Source organism: Melanaphis sacchari, unplaced genomic scaffold (genome assembly GCF_002803265.2).
Source record: "Melanaphis sacchari strain LSU unplaced genomic scaffold, SCAv2.0 Contig1_pilon_pilon, whole genome shotgun sequence".
In the NCBI taxonomy this organism is placed as follows: Eukaryota; Metazoa; Arthropoda; class Insecta; order Hemiptera; family Aphididae; genus Melanaphis; species Melanaphis sacchari.
This window is the reverse complement of record NW_020270976.1, coordinates 4,160,977-4,182,391: the sequence shown is the minus strand read 5'-3', so window position 1 is coordinate 4,182,391 and position 21,415 is coordinate 4,160,977. Positions and strand designations below refer to the sequence as shown.

Sequence of the window (21,415 nt, the reverse complement as noted above, 5' to 3'; positions counted from 1 at the left end):
TTTTTAATATATACTATATTGACATATAGTGATTCACTAAACATACTTTTTTACAAGTTTTACTTCTTCAATAACACGGTTATACAAAATCTAATTTTAAATTTTTAAACTAATAAAAACCCATAATCATTAAAGTGAAAACAAATTCTAATTTGAAAAACAAAAAATTGATATCACCGTAAAACAAAAACATCAAAAAATTTTAAACATAAACTTTATGTAGAATTAAAAATTTAAAAATTCTGAATCTGAATATATTCATTAATTAAAAAAAAAAAATTGGTGTACTCAGTGAATCACCTGTATACTATATTATTTGTGTAAACACATATTAATTGCACAAGGTCTATTAAAAATCTTATGCAATGTGCATAATTCAATCTATTCTAAATAAATTTAACCATGGTTCTACAGACAAAAAAATCAAATAGCTTTTGCCTTTTAGTTTCTAATGTTTCTGTAATTTAAAAGTTTTTAAAACGCTCATTTTCATTATCATAATTTTTGTTATCAAATAAACATGGGGTCTGCAACACATTGTGATATTATCACGATGTGCAGATATCTCTTAGACAGTACTCGAGTTTAATATTTTATCAACATTTTGTCGAATCGTGTTTAGTCGTTCCCGGCGTTATATCACAGAATATTCTGTGGTTATATCGAACTCATTATCGTTTTTTATTACTCTGTTTTTGTTATTTAATATTTTTCTAATTCTCTCAATCATGCAAAATTTGTGCAAAGTTGAATTACTGTTCGGCAAACTGCTGTGCAAGACTAAGGCCATAAACCAACAACCAGTTAGGTACACTAGAAAACCTAGATGGTTACCGAAAGCGCCGTCTAAAATGTTCCGGGTACCTGTTCGACCACAGGTTTCCACCGAAGAGAGGAATGAACTGTTCCAACTGTTCACCAACTACCGGACTACCATGAAATCGATACAGTGAGTGTGTTCAGAGTAATTCGTTCTACGTGCACAGGAACTCATCTCAGTGATCTGTTTTAGGAAACAACTAGAAAATGAACTCGAGACGTCGTATACAGGTCAAGAGGTGTTGCAAGAAATTGCCAACAAGGAAGAACACTTGTGGGCAAAATGTATGGACATCAATGACAACTGGAATGCTGAAGTAGCTATGGAGAGGGAACAGAGGTTAGCAAATGAACGTGAGGCCCGACGAGAAGAAATTTTAGCACAACTCATAGAAAAAGAAGAAGAGAAAAAGAAAAAACTGGAAGCAATTGAGGAAATTATCAGATTAGAAAAGGTATGTACTTGCAAATAATTCAATAATTATAAGATGATTGTTATGTTTAAATGTATTTACTTTGCGTTAAGGAAAAATCAAAAACTTATATTACCATTGACAACATAGATGAAGCTATTGAAAAAGCATTAGATCATGTAGTTGATCACAAATATGCTTTAGATTTAGATGGTAATATTATCAAAGGTAATAATCCACATGAACCGACTACAGAAACGAGCACTCCTCAACTGCGAGTCCAGACAATCAACTAATATATGTGTATTCTGTTAATTTTTTAATTCACATAAACATGTACAAATATAATATTATATATTTTTTTCTAATTAGAATATGTCATTTAGTTGTCTAGTTGTTATTAAAATTGTTTTATAAAGTAATTTGAACAATAACATATTTGGTCATAATTTTGTGTATTTTCATCAACTATTTGATATTTTGTTTATGTATAGTTTTCCTGAGAATGTATTATAATTAATATTTTTATTTTAAAGTATTTATATAGAGGGGAAAAGGCCATATATTAGATTTAAACTTTGTGCTAAATATTCTGTTTTAGAAGAGTTTTCAATGTTTTCATTATTCTATAATTTTAAAGTAATAGTAAAATATTAAATACTTTTCAATTTAAACGATCAATTGAAGTGCTTAAAAAGCTTAAAGACACATCTAACTTGTTATATAATTAAATAAATTATGATTTTGTAACGGCAGTAGCAAAACTGAACATAATGTACAAATCCCAACAGAACATTTAATTGCAGTTCAGATATTTTAAAACTGACATTAAATTATATCAATTTTGTTATGCTAATGTTTAGTTATAAAGAACACATACAGAATTACAAAACTTATAGAACACAGTTCCTAGATGATTTACAAATAATTATTTAATGTACGTATTGTATGTTATAAAAGTAATTCTACTCGTACCTATCTATGTGCTCGGTTGTTAATACCACAACATAAGTCATAAATAGTAGGTAGGTAATCAGAAATGCCAGATGCAAATGAATATTAATAATAATTGTACCTATTCTCCAAATGTACCATTTTTGATTTTACTTAAGTTATAGGTATAGTAATCTGTATTATGAATACGTTATATTCAAGTATGTTGTTTTTGTTTTATTAGCGTACAACATGGCAAATAAACGTTCAGAAAAATCTATTTTACCTACTCTGTTATTTTTCTATAATTACTGTATGGTCATTTTTAATTACTCCGAGCATTGATTTATTATTAAGTTAAACTTAAAAGGTAAAAATATTATTTAGTATCTAGGGCGACTAGTGGCTTGTACTCGTTGATTTATTTTTATATTTTAATTTTGAAGCAATTTATGAACATTTAAAAGTTATAAAATCAATACATTGAGATATTGGTTATTTGTCTATGATTAATTTTAACATAAATTTGTTATTACTTATTAATGGTCGAATTGGTGAATGCTTATAATTATATAGTGGTGCCTATTCTTTAGTTCAACTGTGACAAATATCATAGGCAACTTAAGTAGGTGGATAGGTGTAAACACTTAGGACTAGAAATTGGTAAAAACCATTTTTTAAACTACCACATATCAAGAGAGATTAGACAATTTGCTTATAATTAGTGGTTAAAAGGGAGTTAATGAACCTCTGGTGGGTTGAAGTTAGTGGTAGGTATACTACTATTTAGAAGTTCCCAAAGCGAAACAGACTATATAGGAGGTTGTCGGTTGATTAAAAAACAATATTGTAATAGGTACCATAATAAAATAGTAAATTGTTAGATCTTCGTTAACGTGAATTATTATACTTAACGGCTGTGTATACTTGATGTATTTTTTAATGGATGGATAAAAAAAATAATGACCATAGAATATTCAAAACCGGTGAAACCCAAAAGCGCGAATCGTCTATTTTTGTCGATAGACTAAAAGCGCAAATTAATTTTGGGCTACTGTACCTTAGTAGTGGGATAAGTGCGCAAAAATGAATATTGTACTCGTTACACTATACGTTTCATTTTAATTAATTATTTAGTATTTTTATAATTCAATAATACATCAACAGTGATTGAATTCAGTTGAAGTTTAGTATTATATAGTATCGAATTTTATCGTAACAAATTACGGTGAAGGTTAATAATCATTTAGGATGGCTATACAATATATGCAGTATAAGTATAGACTTATACATAACTTATAAAATACACTTTATAGTTGTAAAATTTATTTGCGCTTTTAAGTTGCGTTTGGGTCATATTTTGTGCATATAAAGTTACAGCCAAAAATTTCTACTGGGAAAATAAAAAAAGTCGGCTCACTAAGGAAAACCCATAAAAACAACCTTAAAAAACTTATATTTTCATATAAAACGATAGAATATAATTTTGAGAATTTGAACACTTAAAATTATTATTAAAAATTAAAAATTGGTTAACACAAAGAAATGTTATAATTTTTATTTAAAATACATATGTTTAGTCTCCAGAATACACGTTAATACGTACTAAGCAATTTGTTAAGGTTTGAGTTATTTTGCGAAATTGTGTCGATTATGCCTTAATCGATAGACCTAAAAATAAAAAAACATCCCTACGAGTATAAGCAGCTCACCGGAAAACTCCAGATATCCCGCCTGCCCAGTCCGGTCTTAAATGGACCTATTCAATTTTTGAGGCCAATTATAAGCCATAGTCGGCATAGTCTACGTCTACATCATAGATATAAAAAAACAACTGTGGTTCAAATAATTAACGATTAAAAACGAATTCGAGCGGGAACGATCTGTCAACCTATAAATATTTATAAATATTAAATAGGTATTTATACGTACAATATTAGATCTGATATTTATTTTATATTTACTTTACATTATAATAAATTCATTTTTTTATTGGTAATGAAGTATTTCAGTAGATTAAATTCATTTTGTCAAGAAAATTGTTCATTATATAATAATACATTTTTTTAATATTATTTCACTATTTTCATTCTTCAAGGTATAGATCTACTATCTAGATAGATATATTATTATCTATTTATAATTTATTTTTTAGCTTTTAAAAAATCAATATCGACGCACCGTTCAGTGCAGCCACTTTGACACTGCATTATCGTCATGATTGTCCCATGATTATCGTCAGACATGTGATATATTGATATCAGTACGGCGTTCAGTGCAGCAATTATAATTGCAAATTTTTAAAACTTTTTTATCATTTTTATCTTTGGGCTTCGGCTGATATTATTGTAGGTGTAGGTCGTGGGTGCTGAGTAGCACACAACATCTATATCTATTACTCGAAAATTTTGATCTCCGGATCCAACCGCTCGTGCCGATCTATTATTATTTTCTCGACGGCACGATCACACGAACGTGAAAATGAGTAAGGTGTACAAGGAAGACGAAATCAGCGTCCGAGTGGATCGGTGCCTGTATGATTCGATGATTAAATTCGGTAAGTAAAAAAATGATAAAGCGACCTCTGAGAATCTAAAAAAAAAAAAATGTTTTTTTTTTTTTTTGTTTTGACCATTACAACACCATAGCCTTTATATTGTACTCCCTATTATTGTAGCAATGTTTGTAATGTTTGTATGATATATTTACATTAATTCAGACAACTTTGCTTAAAGAACAAATTATGTAATTTATTAAATCTAGGGACAGCTAGGTTAGGTTTTAACGGAATAAATTTTTAGAAATACGGGCTTGAGGGAGGGACATGGTCCCTTGTCTCCTGATTTAATGTACATGTACACATTTATAGTTGTCAAAACTTAATACTTTAATACTCAAGAGATTTAAACACAAATTTCAATTTTGACTATACATTTTTATTCGACCTTACTTTATAATTCTTCATAATTATTGGTTGTTCATCAATCCCCATTTTATACTTTTATAGTTGGAGCATTATATTTATTTATTGATGTAGATACAACATGCTGATTAATTCCTTTTTTCAATTTTAAGTTTTGTGGTAAGTTATTACTTATTATATTCTACTCAGTCTGTCCTATTCATTATTCACTAATAAATTATTACTTTGTTAGGTGTTTTAAATTTTTATATAAATACCTGCAGTTAAACTCTGAAGGAAACTAGTCTTAAATTCCTGAATAGAAATTGTTAATTAAGTACAGTTAATGTCAAACAATTTATAAAACTGATAGCATTTGACTTTAATGGTTTTTAATTATTCTAGGTGGCGGCTTGAGTGTAGGTGTTGTTGCATCCCTGTTGTTTTTCAAACGTAAGTTTAGTATGCAACATTTTTAATAAAATAATTTTTATAAATTTACATAATACAATATTGAATAATTTTTAAAACATAAAGAAATGTAATTTGTTTTATTCATAATTGTAAATTATATTATTATAAATAATTATTTACAAAATCTTAAGAAAAAACAATTATTTTTAACACAATTTAATTTTCAAAAATTATTGATTGTTTTATCTAGGTAAGAAGTGGCCAATGATCATGGGCTCTGGTTTTGGATTGGGTTTAGCATATGAGAACTGTGAAAAAGACTTAAAAGAATATTTTACGAGTACATAATACATTATATTATATTAGAGCTTAGGCAATATCATATTAGCCTTACTCTAGAGTCAAACAATGTATTGTTCATACAATTAATTTTCTTTTATGTTAATTATAATAATGTAAGTAGTATTTCTTGTTTCAAGTTTTTAACTAAGAAAATATAATATTAATAATGTTGGATCCAAAAGTTTGCATTTATTGTAAACGTAAAAATTGAAAGTGTTATACATTAATATAAAAGTTCTAAATAAATTAAAAATATCAATACTTAAGCAAACTTGAAAGCAAAATATCAAACAGGTAACAAATTGTGAATTGACTTCAAATGTGATTTTAAATGATTGATATTATTGGTATTGTAATCACATTTATTACATTGGAGCGGTTGATGCAAACATTTCTTGTTAGGTGGCAATACTACGTGTCCCATAGTTTGTAATTCAGAAATTATCTCTAAAAGCAAATTAAAAATTAATTCAACAAAAATGTTATCATATACTAGAACATTAATAGCTGAATAGTAACTAAAATATACCAAATAACTAACATGATATAATAATTTACAAAGACAGAATACATAAACAATATATTAATAGATTATAACTATATATTATACACATATTAATATGAATACCAAAAGTTGAAATATATTTGCTAGTTATAAATAAGTATTATATATACTATAGGGCAATGAACAGTAAGGATATTTTTTTATGGATATATTAAAATATTGAGTTTAGAACACTATTAATAGTAAATATTAAAATAGGCCATTTAGTCTTGGAGAATTATTAGCCATAGGATGTTTGAAGTTTGTATTTTTATTTTAAAAATCAATCCAATAAAAAAAAAAAATTATAAATTTATTTTTAATTTTAATAAAAAGACTAAGATATAAATACAACTTATACTTAATATATATATCAACTCATTGAAGTTTTTTAGATAATATGAAATGTATTCATCATTATTATATTTAAATTTTTATCTGTATAATTGTATTTTGTTTTTGTGAGAAATGTCTAATTCAAACATTTTTAATCAAATAATACCTATTAAATTTATTTCCTAACTTATTATTATTTCTTACTGAAGAAATTGATAAAAAATAAAATCAGGAGACCTGATGTCTTTATCTAATAAACCCCAAGGACAAATATCTTTTTTAAATTTTTATAAACTCAATTTTTTTTTTAAATTTATATTTCTTAATCTAGTATTTAATGAAAATTAAATGCACACCTGGTAATTGCAGAACTAAATTAAATTATTTACATGGATAATTCAATTTTTTTTTTCATAGCACTTGATTGAAAGTAAAAACATTTTGTAACAATATGAGTTACATTGGTAATAGTCCAATATGTGACCTACCGATAGGATTGTGTTGATTTACATTATACTTCTATAGGTTTCTTTATTGCAGTAATTTGTTATTGTCGTTATGAGAATTTTATTCTATTATATTTTTGTTTTCTCTAATACATACAATCATAAATACTTTCCTTCAGTGTCTTCACTCATACTTACCAACAGATTTTTAAAAATAATGACTTACATATACGGATCTTAATGGCCGTTTTAATAGTCAACAATCATATTGTATGTGAAATAATAAAAGTAGTTTAGTTCTAAGTTAATTTAGTTCCAGTAAATCAAAATGTAAGTTGGACTGGTAGAAGCAAAAACACTATTATTGATTGGTATAATCTTTGCAGAAATAAATAAGTATATTGTTTTTCAAAAAGAGAAAAAATGGATGGTCATGATTGTGTACTGTTCAAATTTACAAACTCATTTTTCAAGCTAAAAGGAAGTATACTGTAAAACCGTTGTCAATTACAATATGGGGAAATTTATTTATATTTTACATTTATGATTTAGGTTACGTATGAGATCGTAAGTTAGTATGTAGGTCGCATATTGGACGGTAAATCAGTGTATAAGTCACATATTGAATCGTTACTGTAACACTAATTGTACACTGTTAAGCATTGATTATAAACTATATGAACATTAAATATTATATATATATTTGAGAACAGGACTAAACATTAAACTGTTAATATTTACTGTGAGTAGGTATGAAAAATTCTGTATTAAATGAATTCCATTGATGATTCTGTTTCATAAATTTACCACAAAAGTCTTTACTTAACACATGCAAGTGCAATCGGTTCATAGATGTAAAAGTGTGGTATCCAACTCTGTAACATTTTAAACAAAACCAATATTATTATAGATGAGCCAAAGAATGACTGAAATTCAATTTAAGAAGTCAAAAAAAAATTTTAAATGTATTGTGATAATGACACAACGTGTTGTATGCCATTTAAAAATTTCCCTCTAAAAAAGATTAACACATAAACATAAACACATTTAATAAAATGTTTAACTATAGTATTATAAACATTAAAAATAATACTTTATTATTATGATAATCTGACTTCTATGAGTAAATTAGATTTAGTTACTACTATCTGTACAAAATTATTAAAAATACATCAGCACAATTTTATTTATAATTTTTATTTTTAATTTTTACAGTAAAGGTATGAAACTTTAATAAAAAATTTCTAATAAAACATTAGTTGTTTATACTGGAACCAAAAAACTTAAAATATATCTAAACACAATTATATTTTATGTTTATACTTTTATTAGGTTTCTTAATTCTATTATTCTAGCCAAAAAAAAAATTTTACATCACTTACAATTATTGTACTGAATGTAATAGATTGTGAAAATAAACGTTTGAAATTAAAAAAAAAATGTCTGTGCTTTAAATTTAGATGGAAAAGAGGTACCTATAGTTATAAAGTTATTACTTATTTATTTTAGTTATCTACTTATTTATTTTATAAGTAAGTATATAGTAACTATTTACTTCAATTAACAATTATATAGATTAAAATAAAATTTATTTTGAAAGTTTCAATTGGTAATTTATTTGCATAACTAGTTTAAGAGAAACTAATAAAAATTTAAATAAAAATAATATATCATTACAAATAATGATTCGTATGTTGATTATAAATAAATAATACTAATAGATATGTACCAAATCAAGGTTCTTACCAAAAATATTATTTATAAACACATGCAATTAGTAAATACAATTATACTTATTTATGTAGTTGAGTTTGTATTGTAAATTTATAAAAAAAATAGAATTATAGTACGTAGAAACCTACTGTTAAATGTTTTTTTATAATTGAAGTGAATCAGAATTTTTTTTAATGATAACTTTTAAAAAAAGTGAAAGAACCCAGAAATAAAGGTATAATATAATTTTAAACGAAAAGGTAAGTAGCCTACTCAAGACTAAATACATTTACTATATTCATATCATATTTCAATGTTAACTAGAAGGTGACATGAAATGAATCAGTTGTAAGTACATTATTAGTTAGTTATATTACAGTAAAATCATTATGTTTAAATCATAATAATTGCCTGAATTTTGACACCATCATTAAATAATAAAAAATCTAATTAATTTCTTATTAATATAAGTCTATAATTAGCTCTAATGTACAAAATAAATGAAAATATCTAATTGACCATTGTTTTCCAATGACTATGAAATAAAATTTTACCAAGTTATTGAATTTAATATCACCTGAATAAGCACTCTTACAGTATGTCTTGTGCCATTAGTCCAGTCTTGTACATCACATACTCCAGACCTTTGAATTCCATGTAGATGAGCTTAGGTATGTGATTCTTTTTGAGCGATCGAACGTCCAGCAAATCTTCCTTGGGCATAACTAAATAGTGATGTTTAGACTTTGGGAACTGGTCAGCAACGATCACCACAAAATCATCAGAATAGAGTACTTTAGACGGATCGTTCATGGCCAGGATCAGATTGTTCCGTGCTTCATCGGCCATGACAGTAAAAATGTGTTAAAAACGAAGTGCACAAATTATGGATGTTCGCAGTAGACGTAAACGATGCCCTTCGTTGAGGCACGTGGTGGATGACAACAACGCGGATTTAACGACCGACGTACCTATCGATTTGCTTCAGAGATTTATTAGTTATTGACAGTTTGTTGAACTTTTTTTGTTATAATTCGTGGGCCATTGTTAACTTAAACTTAACCGCCACAGTCTATCCATACCTCCCTAAATGCAATATATAGGAAAAAGGTTAACAATGTCATATTAGTAAGGTAGTAGGTACTAATAGGTACTATGAAGTCAGAAGTATGTAGTATGTACTATCTGCCATGTGCCCATGTGTTTGTACATCGGTTTGATTAACATCTAACGGTGGCTGAATGTACTGAGTATAGGCGGCCAAAACGTGTGACAGTTACCACGAACACGGTAATAATAACGTTATCATTAAACGAGTTCGACTAGTGATAACGTATTTAATTCTGCGTAGATTGTGTAAACTGTAAAGGGGACTACTGTCTACTGTAGCAAATAGCAATTATAGTCTATAGGTAATAGTCTAAAGCAAGTCACGAGACTTCCGTTGTTGTTGTTGTCTGCTCTCTTTTCGACGTTTGGGTCTGTGGACGCGTTATTACTGATCATATTTCCGATACGATCGATCACAGTCGCCTTTCGACTTACCGAATAGGCACTGTAAAAATATTTTCCAAGTTTAATCGCTTCCACTGCGGCCCACAATCTCGTGCCACCAAACTTGACTACGCTTTGCATCTATTCTGCGCTGTAGCGCATTTCACTGGAAGATGCCGTATGGCCGTCTGGTGATTTAGCCTCAGCTCAAACGTATACCCACGCCTACCCACCTCTTTTGGTGTGAAGCAGTAGGAGGGACTGTACCATAGGCACCTTTTGAGGAAGACTACGAAAGCGGAGCTAATTACACCATGGCCGACAAGTGAGTAACCAGTCATATTAGTGGTCTTAGTAGATATGCTTACGCTTCTATTGTGCATTATCGACAAACAATGATAAAATAACTTAAGTTAAAATGTTGTACAGAATTATCGATATAAAAAACAAAGTGTATCAATTTTTATAAGATATGTTGGTCATGTGCACTGCAAGTCTTTCCAACTATGCTACATTATAATAGAAAATAAATATGAAAGTAAATTTGAAAATGTATTGAAAGAATGCCATCCTTACGGGATAAAGTCTAATATGTTATGATATTTATTTATGTAAAAAACTTTGTAAACATTACCTTAAAACTTTAGTTTAATAACAAGTAAATTTAATTTAAACTCATTTTTTAGTCTAAAATGTTCAACCCTATTTTGTTTTATTCAGTAAACATTGTTGAAATTTAGAATTCTCTATTATGTGTTTTGAAATTATTATTATTATTAATTATTTAATATAAGTTTTCAATGAAAACCTACTTTTATTTAATTGCTTATATTTTGTATTATATTCTATTATACAGAAACATAGTTTTAACTATTTTTTCTATTATTCATTATAGGCAACCTGATGATGTTGAAAATGTCAATGAAGAAGCTGTGGTATGTTCAGAATCAAAGGTAAATGAGGGTGGTGGATGGTGGGATTCATTGTACTCTGCAGCCAAGTCTAAAGTAAATTTTTATATTTTTCTCACTTTTTAATGATTCTGTTTATAAGTAAATATATTTTTATTTTATAAAATAATTATCCGTTATAGTCTGCTGAAGTTTTGGAATCGGTTAAACGTGATCTCGGTGAACTAACAACAATAGTCACCACTGAAACCAGCAATATTGTTTTAAACACTACCAATGTTGTTAAAGATACATTACAAGTATGTATATTTATTACATGTATAATGATTTTAAACTTAAAGTATTTTTTATATGCTTATAAACTTATGTTTTAGTTGGAAAATCCAGAATCTACTGCCAACACTATGAAAAAATCTGTAAGTTCGTTTCTGGACCAAATGTCGAGTGCATTAAACCCTTTGCCTGATGACGAAGATGAAGCAATAATGATTGTGGGTTCAGACACAGTTACTTTGTCTAGGCTACAAGTAATTATTATAATTTGTGAATATTTCAATTTTATGTTATCTATATATAACATCCTATTTTCCAGACACAAATATATACCTTGGCCAATGATCCTAATACATTTGTAATGGAAATTGATGACCAACTTGATAAAAGATATAAAGCTTGGTTGGATTGGGTTAAAAGTGGTGATAGTAGTTTGTTATCTAATGATAAACTCAACAAGATTTTAAATGAGTGCACTCCATTACGTGAAAACTATCAGAAACTTGTACCAGATTCTGTTTCTCATGCTGACTTTTGGTATCGATTTTTGTTTCGAAAAGCACTATTAGAAGATGAAGATGCCAAACAGCAGAGACGATTAGAAAAGGAAAATCAAGAAGTTGAAAAAATAGATTTCAATAAAGGTAAGTTATTCATTTACATGTTATATCTCATGGAGAAGATGTTTACAATTATTGTAAATTTAAATTTACAGAGTTAACTCCGTTGTCTGATATAGAACTGTCTGAAAAAGAACAAGAAGAGATATTGACATCATATGATCAGGAACGAAGAGAATCATCAAAGTCCAACAGTCCTACAGAAGGTAGTATTAATAAATTATTTGTAATGATATTTGCAACAATATAGTAATTTAATTTTTTTATTGAATGCTGCAGACTTTAAGAAGGATTCAAAATCAAAACAGGAAGATATTCCATCAAATGCTTCTTCAGTTACCACTTCAAGTTTAGACAAAGGTAATTGTTGAATATAAAAGTGTTACTAAAGTTTTTAGGTAGACAAGTATAAAAATTTTTTTTTACTTTTCTTATAAAATACTAAACAGGGCTCTTAGGTTCAAAGAGTTTTTTTTAGTAACATTAAGTTAATTTTTTGGTGTTTTGTTTTTTGTTCAGACGAATGGGTCAAGGATTTTGATATAGAAGACATTGAACCGCCCACTACTACCAAGTGAATTGAATTTCCACCAATTAAACTCAAATAATGTTTAGTTTTTTTTACGCTGGTCTTTGTTGATTAGTGAGATATACATCTCGATAATAATATAAAAACATTATTTTTTTTCTACATATATTTCTATTTATAAATATTATTATATTTTTAAGTTATTTTTATTGTTAAACACATTTTTGTTTTGTGTCAAAAATAAATAAGAACACTATCAATGTTATATAATATATTACCTATTAACATGATTTTTTTTGACCTTGTAGATACACAATGATCATGGAAAAAGATACTGTGATTTATGAATTAATAACTAGTAGAATATGAAAAAATAATACCATAATATATTTTATTTATAAAATAAATATTATTTTTAGAAAGGAGGAATAATGTGAACAACATAACATATTGTTTTTAGAAAAATTTAACAAAATTAAAATGTTATTATTTATGGAATAGATCTATTGTTTATGTTATGCTTTTAAAGTGTATAATTCCAATCTGACTAGTTAGATTTATTTAGCTAATGATGAGATGTAGATAGTCTCAAAGTTCTCAAACTATTAAACAGCAGTATTTTTCAGATAGTATAAATTAAAATTTGATGTGCAAACTACTAAATTGGAGCCAAATTATTTTTATTTTTAAAAATAAATAACATTATTTGGTGTACAAAATTGCAATGATATACAGTTTTTATTACTTTCCAAGTATAATTTATTTTTTATAATTTTATTAAATTATAAATTTGATTTATTATGGATATGAAAATTTTTAGTTTGATAGTTTTAAAATTTATTTAATTTTTTTTTTTAAATAATTAATTATTTATACAAATATTTATGTTTAAATAGTAAGCCATTGTAACACATATACAGTTTTTTTATCTATAGGATATAGATTTTGCAAATAAGTTTCCTAAAATTTCATACTACTACATTCTATTAGTTATTACTTATTAATCTGTCATACCTACTGTCTTACATACAAAACCGAAGACTATGGAATTAATAATTAATTGTATTCTTTGAATTTTGAACCATTATCTGTCATTGTTTAAAATCAAAATAGTTTATTTATTAACTTAATTTATTTTAGCTACCTATGACTAAATATGATGTCATTGACGAGTTATAAAATCCACATCATGATTCATGAAACAATAGATTGCATTCTGCACACAAATGCCCCTAAATTATCTACTCAAAGCGCCATCTAATTATTTTTTTGAAAAGAGGTTCGGTAAAAGTTATCTTGTGTTATAGGTATATGGTTTACCGGTTAGTACACGAGTAAACATTACAATAATTTCAAAGCGATAGAAATAATGTCAAAATGAAGACCTATAATAAATTAGAGATAAATCGTAATCCAGAATTTATGATATTACGTTGCTCCGAATGTTTGAATAAAATATAAGAACCTTAACAGTTATTTTGATTTATTTTAAGGTATTGCTTTCTATTTACACAACGAATCTATTCACACTGTACTATAGACTATGGTACGACTTAATAGATTTAAAATTAATAAAAATAAAAATTTTAAATTTTGACCCTCTGTTTAAAAGATTTTTCATATCACAGGCTAATAATGACTGTAGAATAGAGCGAATTTTTTAGTACGCATTTAACAGTCGATTTAATCGGAAAATTAATGAAAAGTTGTATACGGTGAATTTTTTGATAAGTGTTTATTCATCACGTATAGTTCAAAGCAATCAAGTTTAATATTAAAAGTTAAATTTAATATGGTGTTTTGATATATTAATTTTGTTTTTAAATATGCCACCAATTAGTCGTACAAACTCATGTCGTAGAACTCGCCATACTATAGCAAGTATACCTAACCTACCCCGACTTGAGGTGAAAAAATTTATGAATAACATCATCGAAGCCACGATTTTGAAAGGGAAGTACAAAGGCAAAGACGTTTTCATTCCACAGATTCCTTTGATTTCGAACGACATGCCATTTGACTTTAAACGGTTACAATTTCCAATACAGTTAGCATTTGCAATGTTAATAATTAAATCATAAGGGAAGTCACTGGGTTTTTGTGGCATTAATTTTGAAAATCCACGTTTTTCACATGGACAGTTGTAAGTCGCCTGTTCCTGTATCAAAATAGGTAAGTACTAACACTACTAACAAAACTATTCATATATGCGCAAGAAAATAAAATTAAGAATGTTGTGTATCATGAAGCATTAGAATAGTAAAACTGTGTTTTTGGAATAATAATTTATTTTTTTTATTATACCAATTATAATTCAATTTTTATAGTTAAGATAGAACAACGTCTGTCGGGTCAGTCAGTATTATTATCCACCACCAGGTGGGTATTTATATCGTTTTTTGAGAGTATTTGCTTTATAGTTTTTACTAGTGGATTTACCTACATATTTATTATCTCATACTTAAAATACAATTAAGATAAATATACAAAAGTCATGTCTTACAATAGCAATAAAAGTAAACTTGACTCACATAGAATTGTTGGTATGATGTACCGTACATCATGTACGTCTTATGTTGTAAAATGAAGGTACAAGATGTGCATTCTTGACTATATATTTTTTCAAAATGTTTTCTCTATTAGTGGCTTTCTTTGAATAAAAAGCAGAATTAATGTGATATGTGATTTAAATATAGTATAGTTAGAATTTGCTTTATTATTTCCTTTAAAATACAAATTAGTTGAGAACCAATTATCAATGAAACAAGTAATAACGATAATATATATATATTATTATACTATTATAAAAAAAATAACAATAGAATGTTAATTTTTACATGGTACAATGTTGTCGTTTGTAAAAATTACAATACGATGATAAAGAACGAACAATAATTAAACTGTGATAATAAGAAACCACAAATGTTGATAACTTTCATCAAAATGTCAAAAATAAAAATAAAGCAAGACAGTGATCATGTTCGACGACTTCCATAATATCCCATAATTAAAATAACTGAATAACGCATTTTAATATTGTCGAAACGATTATAATGTGTATAAATCATCATAAACCGATAAACCTATTATATATTATGCACAACTAAATGAATAATAGGAAAATACATATATAATAACACTAATTATTAACTAGATAATATATAATTTGTCATTCAATTTTTATATGTATTAAAATATTTTGAAAAAAAATCTGCTCCAAAATGAACAAAATATGATATTAAAACTGCACGTGTAGTTCAAAAATGTTGTAATTAACTAAAAAATTGTATTTATATATTAAAAAAAAAAATAATTAATATTTTCAACATTTTTTAAGTTTTTTGAAATAATGAGCATACCTAAACATTTAAATCAAGTTTAATAGATCACCATGTAAATTAAAGGGACCAATAAACCACATTACATAGGAACCTTATTTAATTTCATCGCATATAAAAATATGTTTATAATTATATACTCATTAGCCAAACTACTTTAACTCCTTATGGCTTATACGGTTTACACAAATGATGATTCACCATAATATGTACATTCCAATTATTAAATATTGGTTATCCTTTTAAATAGTTGATTTAATCAAATCTTGGAATCATATCTAATTATTTATAGATAGTATTTTTATTAAGACTATATTTTCAAATAGGTATATGCTTAAAATTATTATAACGTTCAGTTTGTGATAAATACAGTGAAACCTCTATAAAGTGGACAACCATGGGGAATTAAAAAATGTCCACTATAGGGAGACGTTATAGACTGTAGAGAATTTGTTATACATATCTATACACACACACCCACACATACATACATATATATATATATTGAAATTGGTACATATAAAAATTATTATTTATTATTTATTTTATATATGTATAATATTATGTATGTAGTAAAACGTGGGTAAAAAAATGTTTATAAAAATTTTAACGTAGGCATATTAAATATCTATATTATTTATAATGCCTAAATGCCCTAAATAATTATTAAAATATATAATGTATTAGTATTATGTATACAAACTTTTAGTCAGTATTAGGTCAGGCCATGGCCTAACTGGCCTGACCCGTAGTTTCGCCATTTTGTTGTATTATATACAACAAAAGTTCATTTAAATATGCATTAATACTAATGTTTAAAAAATATGTAGATATAATATTATTATTATTATAAAATTAGTTTAAATCATTTAATATCCTATTGTTAACATTATAACTACTAAATAACTTATTTTAAATATCAATAAAGTCATTATCAAGAATCATAAGTTAGGTATCTAAAATAAAATTGTCAGTCTAATAAACAATAAAAATTAAGATAAGAAAAAAATCATTAAATTTTCTATTGATATTCATATGTGTTGTAATTGCAGCAATGAAACGACTTCAATAAACTTATCTCCATCTGATTTATTCATAAATACATCTTTTGAAGTAGACCTATATATCTGAACGAATACTATTTAGCCAATGGTTTGAAAACGCAAAATAACTTTCGATTAGTTACGGTTAACTCATTATTTATGGAAACTAATTTATCTGGGAGCGAACAATGGATTTCATTAGCTTTTAAAAGATTATTACTATTAGCTAAAGATTTTTAATTTTTAATAAAATCGCATCTTTGATTATTTTATTTTTAAAACGAACGACTAGTTTTCTATTATCATGTTTTGGATTCATTTGGAAGACATTAGTATAATATCGTCCACCGGATAATTGAAATTTAAAATAGATTATACTACCTACTTGTATAATATCAGCTTGATTTTCATCTTTTGTCATAGGAATCCCAATTATCGTAAAATTATTACCCAAAATTTTTTGTTCAATTTGATTATTTTCAAATTTTAACACATCTACATGTTTCTCAAGGTTAACAAACTTTATTTCCATTTGTGAAAACTTTTTTTTAATAATTTTAACAAATTCTGATATAATATTTAATTTGTTTGCTGAAGCTATCGATTTTATTTGAACTAAAAGACACAGCATTCTCTATTGCACCTATTTTAGAAAGTAATTTGGATAGATCATCTCTAATCGATAATATATTTATATCTTTGTTACTAGAAGAGTTACGTTAGGTTCTTTTTATTTTTACTAATAAGAATGTACGACTCACATATTCAGGAGTGCTTCTTAGATTGCGTCGTGAAATTTCCAGCACATTTCGTATGATATTATCTATTACAACGTATACACACAATTTTATTTTTATTAGAAGACAGAGAATATAAACTAAACTTATCGCATATCCTAGACATAATAAAGACGATAACTTAATATTTGGTACAAATAACAAACAACTATATTATCTACTATGAGAGTCAGATCGAAACCGTGGCGAAGTATTAAGCAAAAACGTGTTTGCCGATTAATCGACGACCAATTATTATTGTTTCTTTAATTACAATTATTTTAACTTTATACTAAGATATTAAGAATACATAATTATTTTTATCTGAACAATGGAAAAAAAAACGTGTAACGAGATTGCGACGAATTAAGCCAAAGATCTTGCAAACGGTAAAATACCAACGTGATGTAATATCGTTTTAAATTCGAAAGAGATCGCTGGCTATAGTAACAAAAATTAAATAACTATGAAAACAACAACCAACAAAAATTTTACGAATGAGAACGGATACAACGTGATTTTTTTCAGCGTTAATTATAGCTCTATTTCAGGTTACATTTCGAAACTTTCACTAGGTACGCTGAAAAAAAATAAAAATGAAGAATTTGAGAAATTTTTTGAACGCATTTGTGCAGGGTTGTTGCACGAGGCGCACTCGCGTAAACAGAACAAATTCGAAAAAGAACAGAAATCTACTGAGGATCGAGGATCGATGAAATTTGTTGAGGCGAGTAAATACGCAGATAAACCGAGTCAAACGGATGTGAATCCCAGCGTTGCCGTCTGCGTCACAGATAAATTGTGTCGAACGGATGTGAATCCCAGACCCCAGTCGTCGAGTGTTGAGACGTTTTCAAGTCGGAGAACATATAGTATCCTCTTTTACCAATTTTCCATCGTCAGCTGCCTATAAAATTATAGTTACGCCCCGAAGGCCCACTACGGAATGACACGAGTAGTTCTGCAACTCTGTTCGTTTATACCGGTCCGGTCAAAGCCGTTTTTGATGCGCACATTCAACGCCGTCCCAAATCGAGCAAACGTCTCAGACGTTGTGGACGGCGGTAATAATATGTGCCCGACCAAAAGCCGGTGGTCGTTGAACGGCTTTGGGCGGTTGGTGGACGGCTGCGGACGGTGACTGGAGGTCAGCGGCGGCGTGGCCGGTCGGGGACAGTCCGCGGATGGCGGCCGTTGTGCGTGATGCTGCACGGTGGACGCGACCACTGCGAAACGTCCCGTGCGCATCTAAACGGACCACTGACGACTATACACGCCGTTCGGTGGTCGCCGTCACCAAAAACTGGCCGGGCGCACACACCGAACGGTATGAATAATTGATCGGACGACCACGAGTTGGCCGTCCCCGATGTCGCCACTCGCACCCGCAGCTTCGAAAAGTTCAAGACAATGCGCAGCGCACAACTGAAGACCGAACACATAACGGCGAACCATATTTGTCATGATATTTCGAATGAGAAAACCTTTCGAGATAAGATAAAATATGACCGAAATGTCTAAAAGATGAATACTTATAGTATTTTTAATACTTGCACATTTTCGATGTGTACAGCACGTATTTTGTCCATTTATGATGGGTAATTTTTAATTTTGGTACCGGTTTTTAGTGTTCGCTATTAGAAAGGGTCCACTGTTGAGAGTTGAGAGGTGTCCATTAACGGAAGTTTCACTGTATAGATATTTTGAAATTTTAATAAATCCACATTTCAGTTAAATGGGTCATGGGATACAGTAATATAGAGATGTGTACAGTGTACGTCTGATGAATTACCCTGCAGTATAGGCTGTATATAACGCTTGAAAATACGCACACTCAAGTATAAGTATGTATTAGTTTATGATAGAAACAAATATTATAAAACATATACAACACACACAAATTCATGTATCATACGTTCGCGGCCAGAGTTTATCTCCTCGATTAAGTCAGTCTATTGAGATGAGTAATTCAGTGCGCGATATGTAATTATGAGTTACGAAAATACGTATGTATATATTATTATTTTATATTATATTTACGTAAGTAGTTATTTGCACAGGACTGTTGACGCCCTGCTATTTTTGTATTGTGTAAATTTTCATAGTAGTTTGTATTCTGTGATCAAATATTCGTTTTTATGATTTTATAGAGTGGGTAGGCTTTAGGCACACCACAGTATACATAAATAGCTAGTTTTATAATATACATATTATATTTAAAAATGATAAAAAGAATGATTAGTTAGAGCTCATATTCTTATAGGTACTGTAATTATAAACTCATTTATCGTTCGAGCTTTTTACGGTTTTCAAGGAAAAAATAATTATTTTTTATATTATTATTTTTTAAATTTAAACTATACCAGAAACAGTTTTGATTTTGCAACAGAATTCTTATCTTAAAAGTGACAATATATAAATAAATTATAGTTGCGTATTTCGGATAATTTTCCGGAGGTATCGAAAATATCACTTAATGACCAAGTCAAATTCGAATAATTCCTAAATATTCCATATAAACTATCAAGTAAGTTTAAAAGAATGTCTTAAAGCATGTCGCCGGATCTAATAAAATTGATTTCACTTTTGCAGTTTAGATATAAATATCTTAATAGACATTCGTAATATTTATATACTAATACCTACATTAGACTAATTTTAAGTCGGGTGTGTCCATGTATGGAGCATACCCCCTCTCCTAAATATACTACTGATAAATTACAATTAAGAACAATGATAATTAATATTATAAGTATAGTATACTATACATAATATTTATTTCTATATCAATTTAACATAAACCAAAATTCATAATTTAGATCATAGAATTACAAAACATAAATTCATAAATGATATAAAAATATTAATCTTCTAAAGAATGATATACCTAAGAAGGAGTATAACGTTGACATTGGTAGGACAGAAATTAATGTAACATATAATTGTCAGAGGGGTATACTTGAAATAATTTAATAGGTGATCATAAATTATAAACATTATTATTTATTACATTTATAGTGACTAATCGTAATAAATACCTAAGGAGTTTCACAATAGTCAATCACTATCGCTGTATCATGCATTCTGAAATAATATTTTAATTATCAAATAAATAATCTACTATTCTACTAATATTATTATTACTTATTAGGCCAAGTTCTCAGATAGTATCGTCGTTTGTTGTGTAGTGTATACAAGTTGAACTCATCCCAACTCTGAACATTTTCTGGTAGATCAGAGTTAGTGAATTATACCAAAATAATAACAACTTCCAATCGAAGGACAAAATACGATAATAGTTACACGATAGAACAGAATATGTCATAGCAATGCTGTGAACTTGGTTTTAAAAGTTTGACAGTTTGACACTAAAAACTATAATCAGACACAAAGTATTATAAGCTATCGAACTTTATTACATGTCGGAAAGTATTCTCTCGGCATGGTCACACTGCCAGTTTTGTACTGTCGGTAACACTAACCAACCCCAATCGATTTTGATAAGACACTCTAAATGTAAACAATATTTATCTCTCAAAAATCAATTAACATTATTTCCGTGCAAGACT

General features: G+C 27.9%; 4 protein-coding genes across 5 annotated transcripts; 3 read left to right on the top strand and 1 right to left on the bottom strand.

Annotated features, from left to right (window-relative positions):
* Positions 1 to 610: 610 nt before the first annotated feature.
* On the top strand, positions 611 to 1,681 carry LOC112593067 (probable 28S ribosomal protein S26, mitochondrial). Its single transcript, XM_025337310.1, has 3 exons — positions 611 to 949; positions 1,013 to 1,274; positions 1,346 to 1,681. Exons 1-3 carry the CDS (start codon positions 729 to 731, stop codon positions 1,526 to 1,528), a joined length of 666 nt encoding a protein of 221 aa, XP_025193095.1. The 5' UTR covers positions 611 to 728; the 3' UTR covers positions 1,529 to 1,681.
* Positions 1,682 to 4,471: 2,790 nt separating this feature from the next.
* LOC112593066 (MICOS complex subunit MIC10-like) lies at positions 4,472 to 5,946 on the top strand. The gene is made up of 3 exons (XM_025337309.1): positions 4,472 to 4,722; positions 5,473 to 5,520; positions 5,732 to 5,946. Exons 1-3 carry the CDS (start codon positions 4,647 to 4,649, stop codon positions 5,827 to 5,829), a joined length of 222 nt encoding a protein of 73 aa, XP_025193094.1. The 5' UTR covers positions 4,472 to 4,646; the 3' UTR covers positions 5,830 to 5,946.
* Positions 5,947 to 6,047: 101 nt separating this feature from the next.
* Positions 6,048 to 17,850, bottom strand: LOC112593064 (aprataxin). Of its 2 annotated transcripts, none has more exons than XM_025337305.1 (4): positions 17,832 to 17,850; positions 9,458 to 9,948; positions 7,891 to 8,024; positions 6,048 to 6,270 (listed from the first exon to the last, which is right to left on the bottom strand). In XM_025337305.1, the coding sequence occupies exons 2-4, from the start codon at positions 9,709 to 9,711 to the stop codon at positions 6,110 to 6,112; spliced, it is 549 nt and encodes a 182-aa protein (XP_025193090.1). In that variant the 5' UTR covers positions 9,712 to 9,948; positions 17,832 to 17,850; the 3' UTR covers positions 6,048 to 6,109. The 2 variants fall into 2 exon arrangements, with proteins under 2 accessions (XP_025193090.1, XP_025193089.1); XM_025337304.1 differs by lacking the exon at positions 17,832 to 17,850 and adding an exon at positions 15,221 to 15,361.
* Positions 10,265 to 12,861, top strand: LOC112593061 (BSD domain-containing protein 1-like). The gene is made up of 8 exons (XM_025337300.1): positions 10,265 to 10,681; positions 11,252 to 11,363; positions 11,450 to 11,566; positions 11,642 to 11,794; positions 11,860 to 12,184; positions 12,256 to 12,366; positions 12,440 to 12,520; positions 12,680 to 12,861. Exons 1-8 carry the CDS (start codon positions 10,671 to 10,673, stop codon positions 12,736 to 12,738), a joined length of 969 nt encoding a protein of 322 aa, XP_025193085.1. The 5' UTR covers positions 10,265 to 10,670; the 3' UTR covers positions 12,739 to 12,861.
* Positions 17,851 to 21,415: the final 3,565 nt, after the last annotated feature.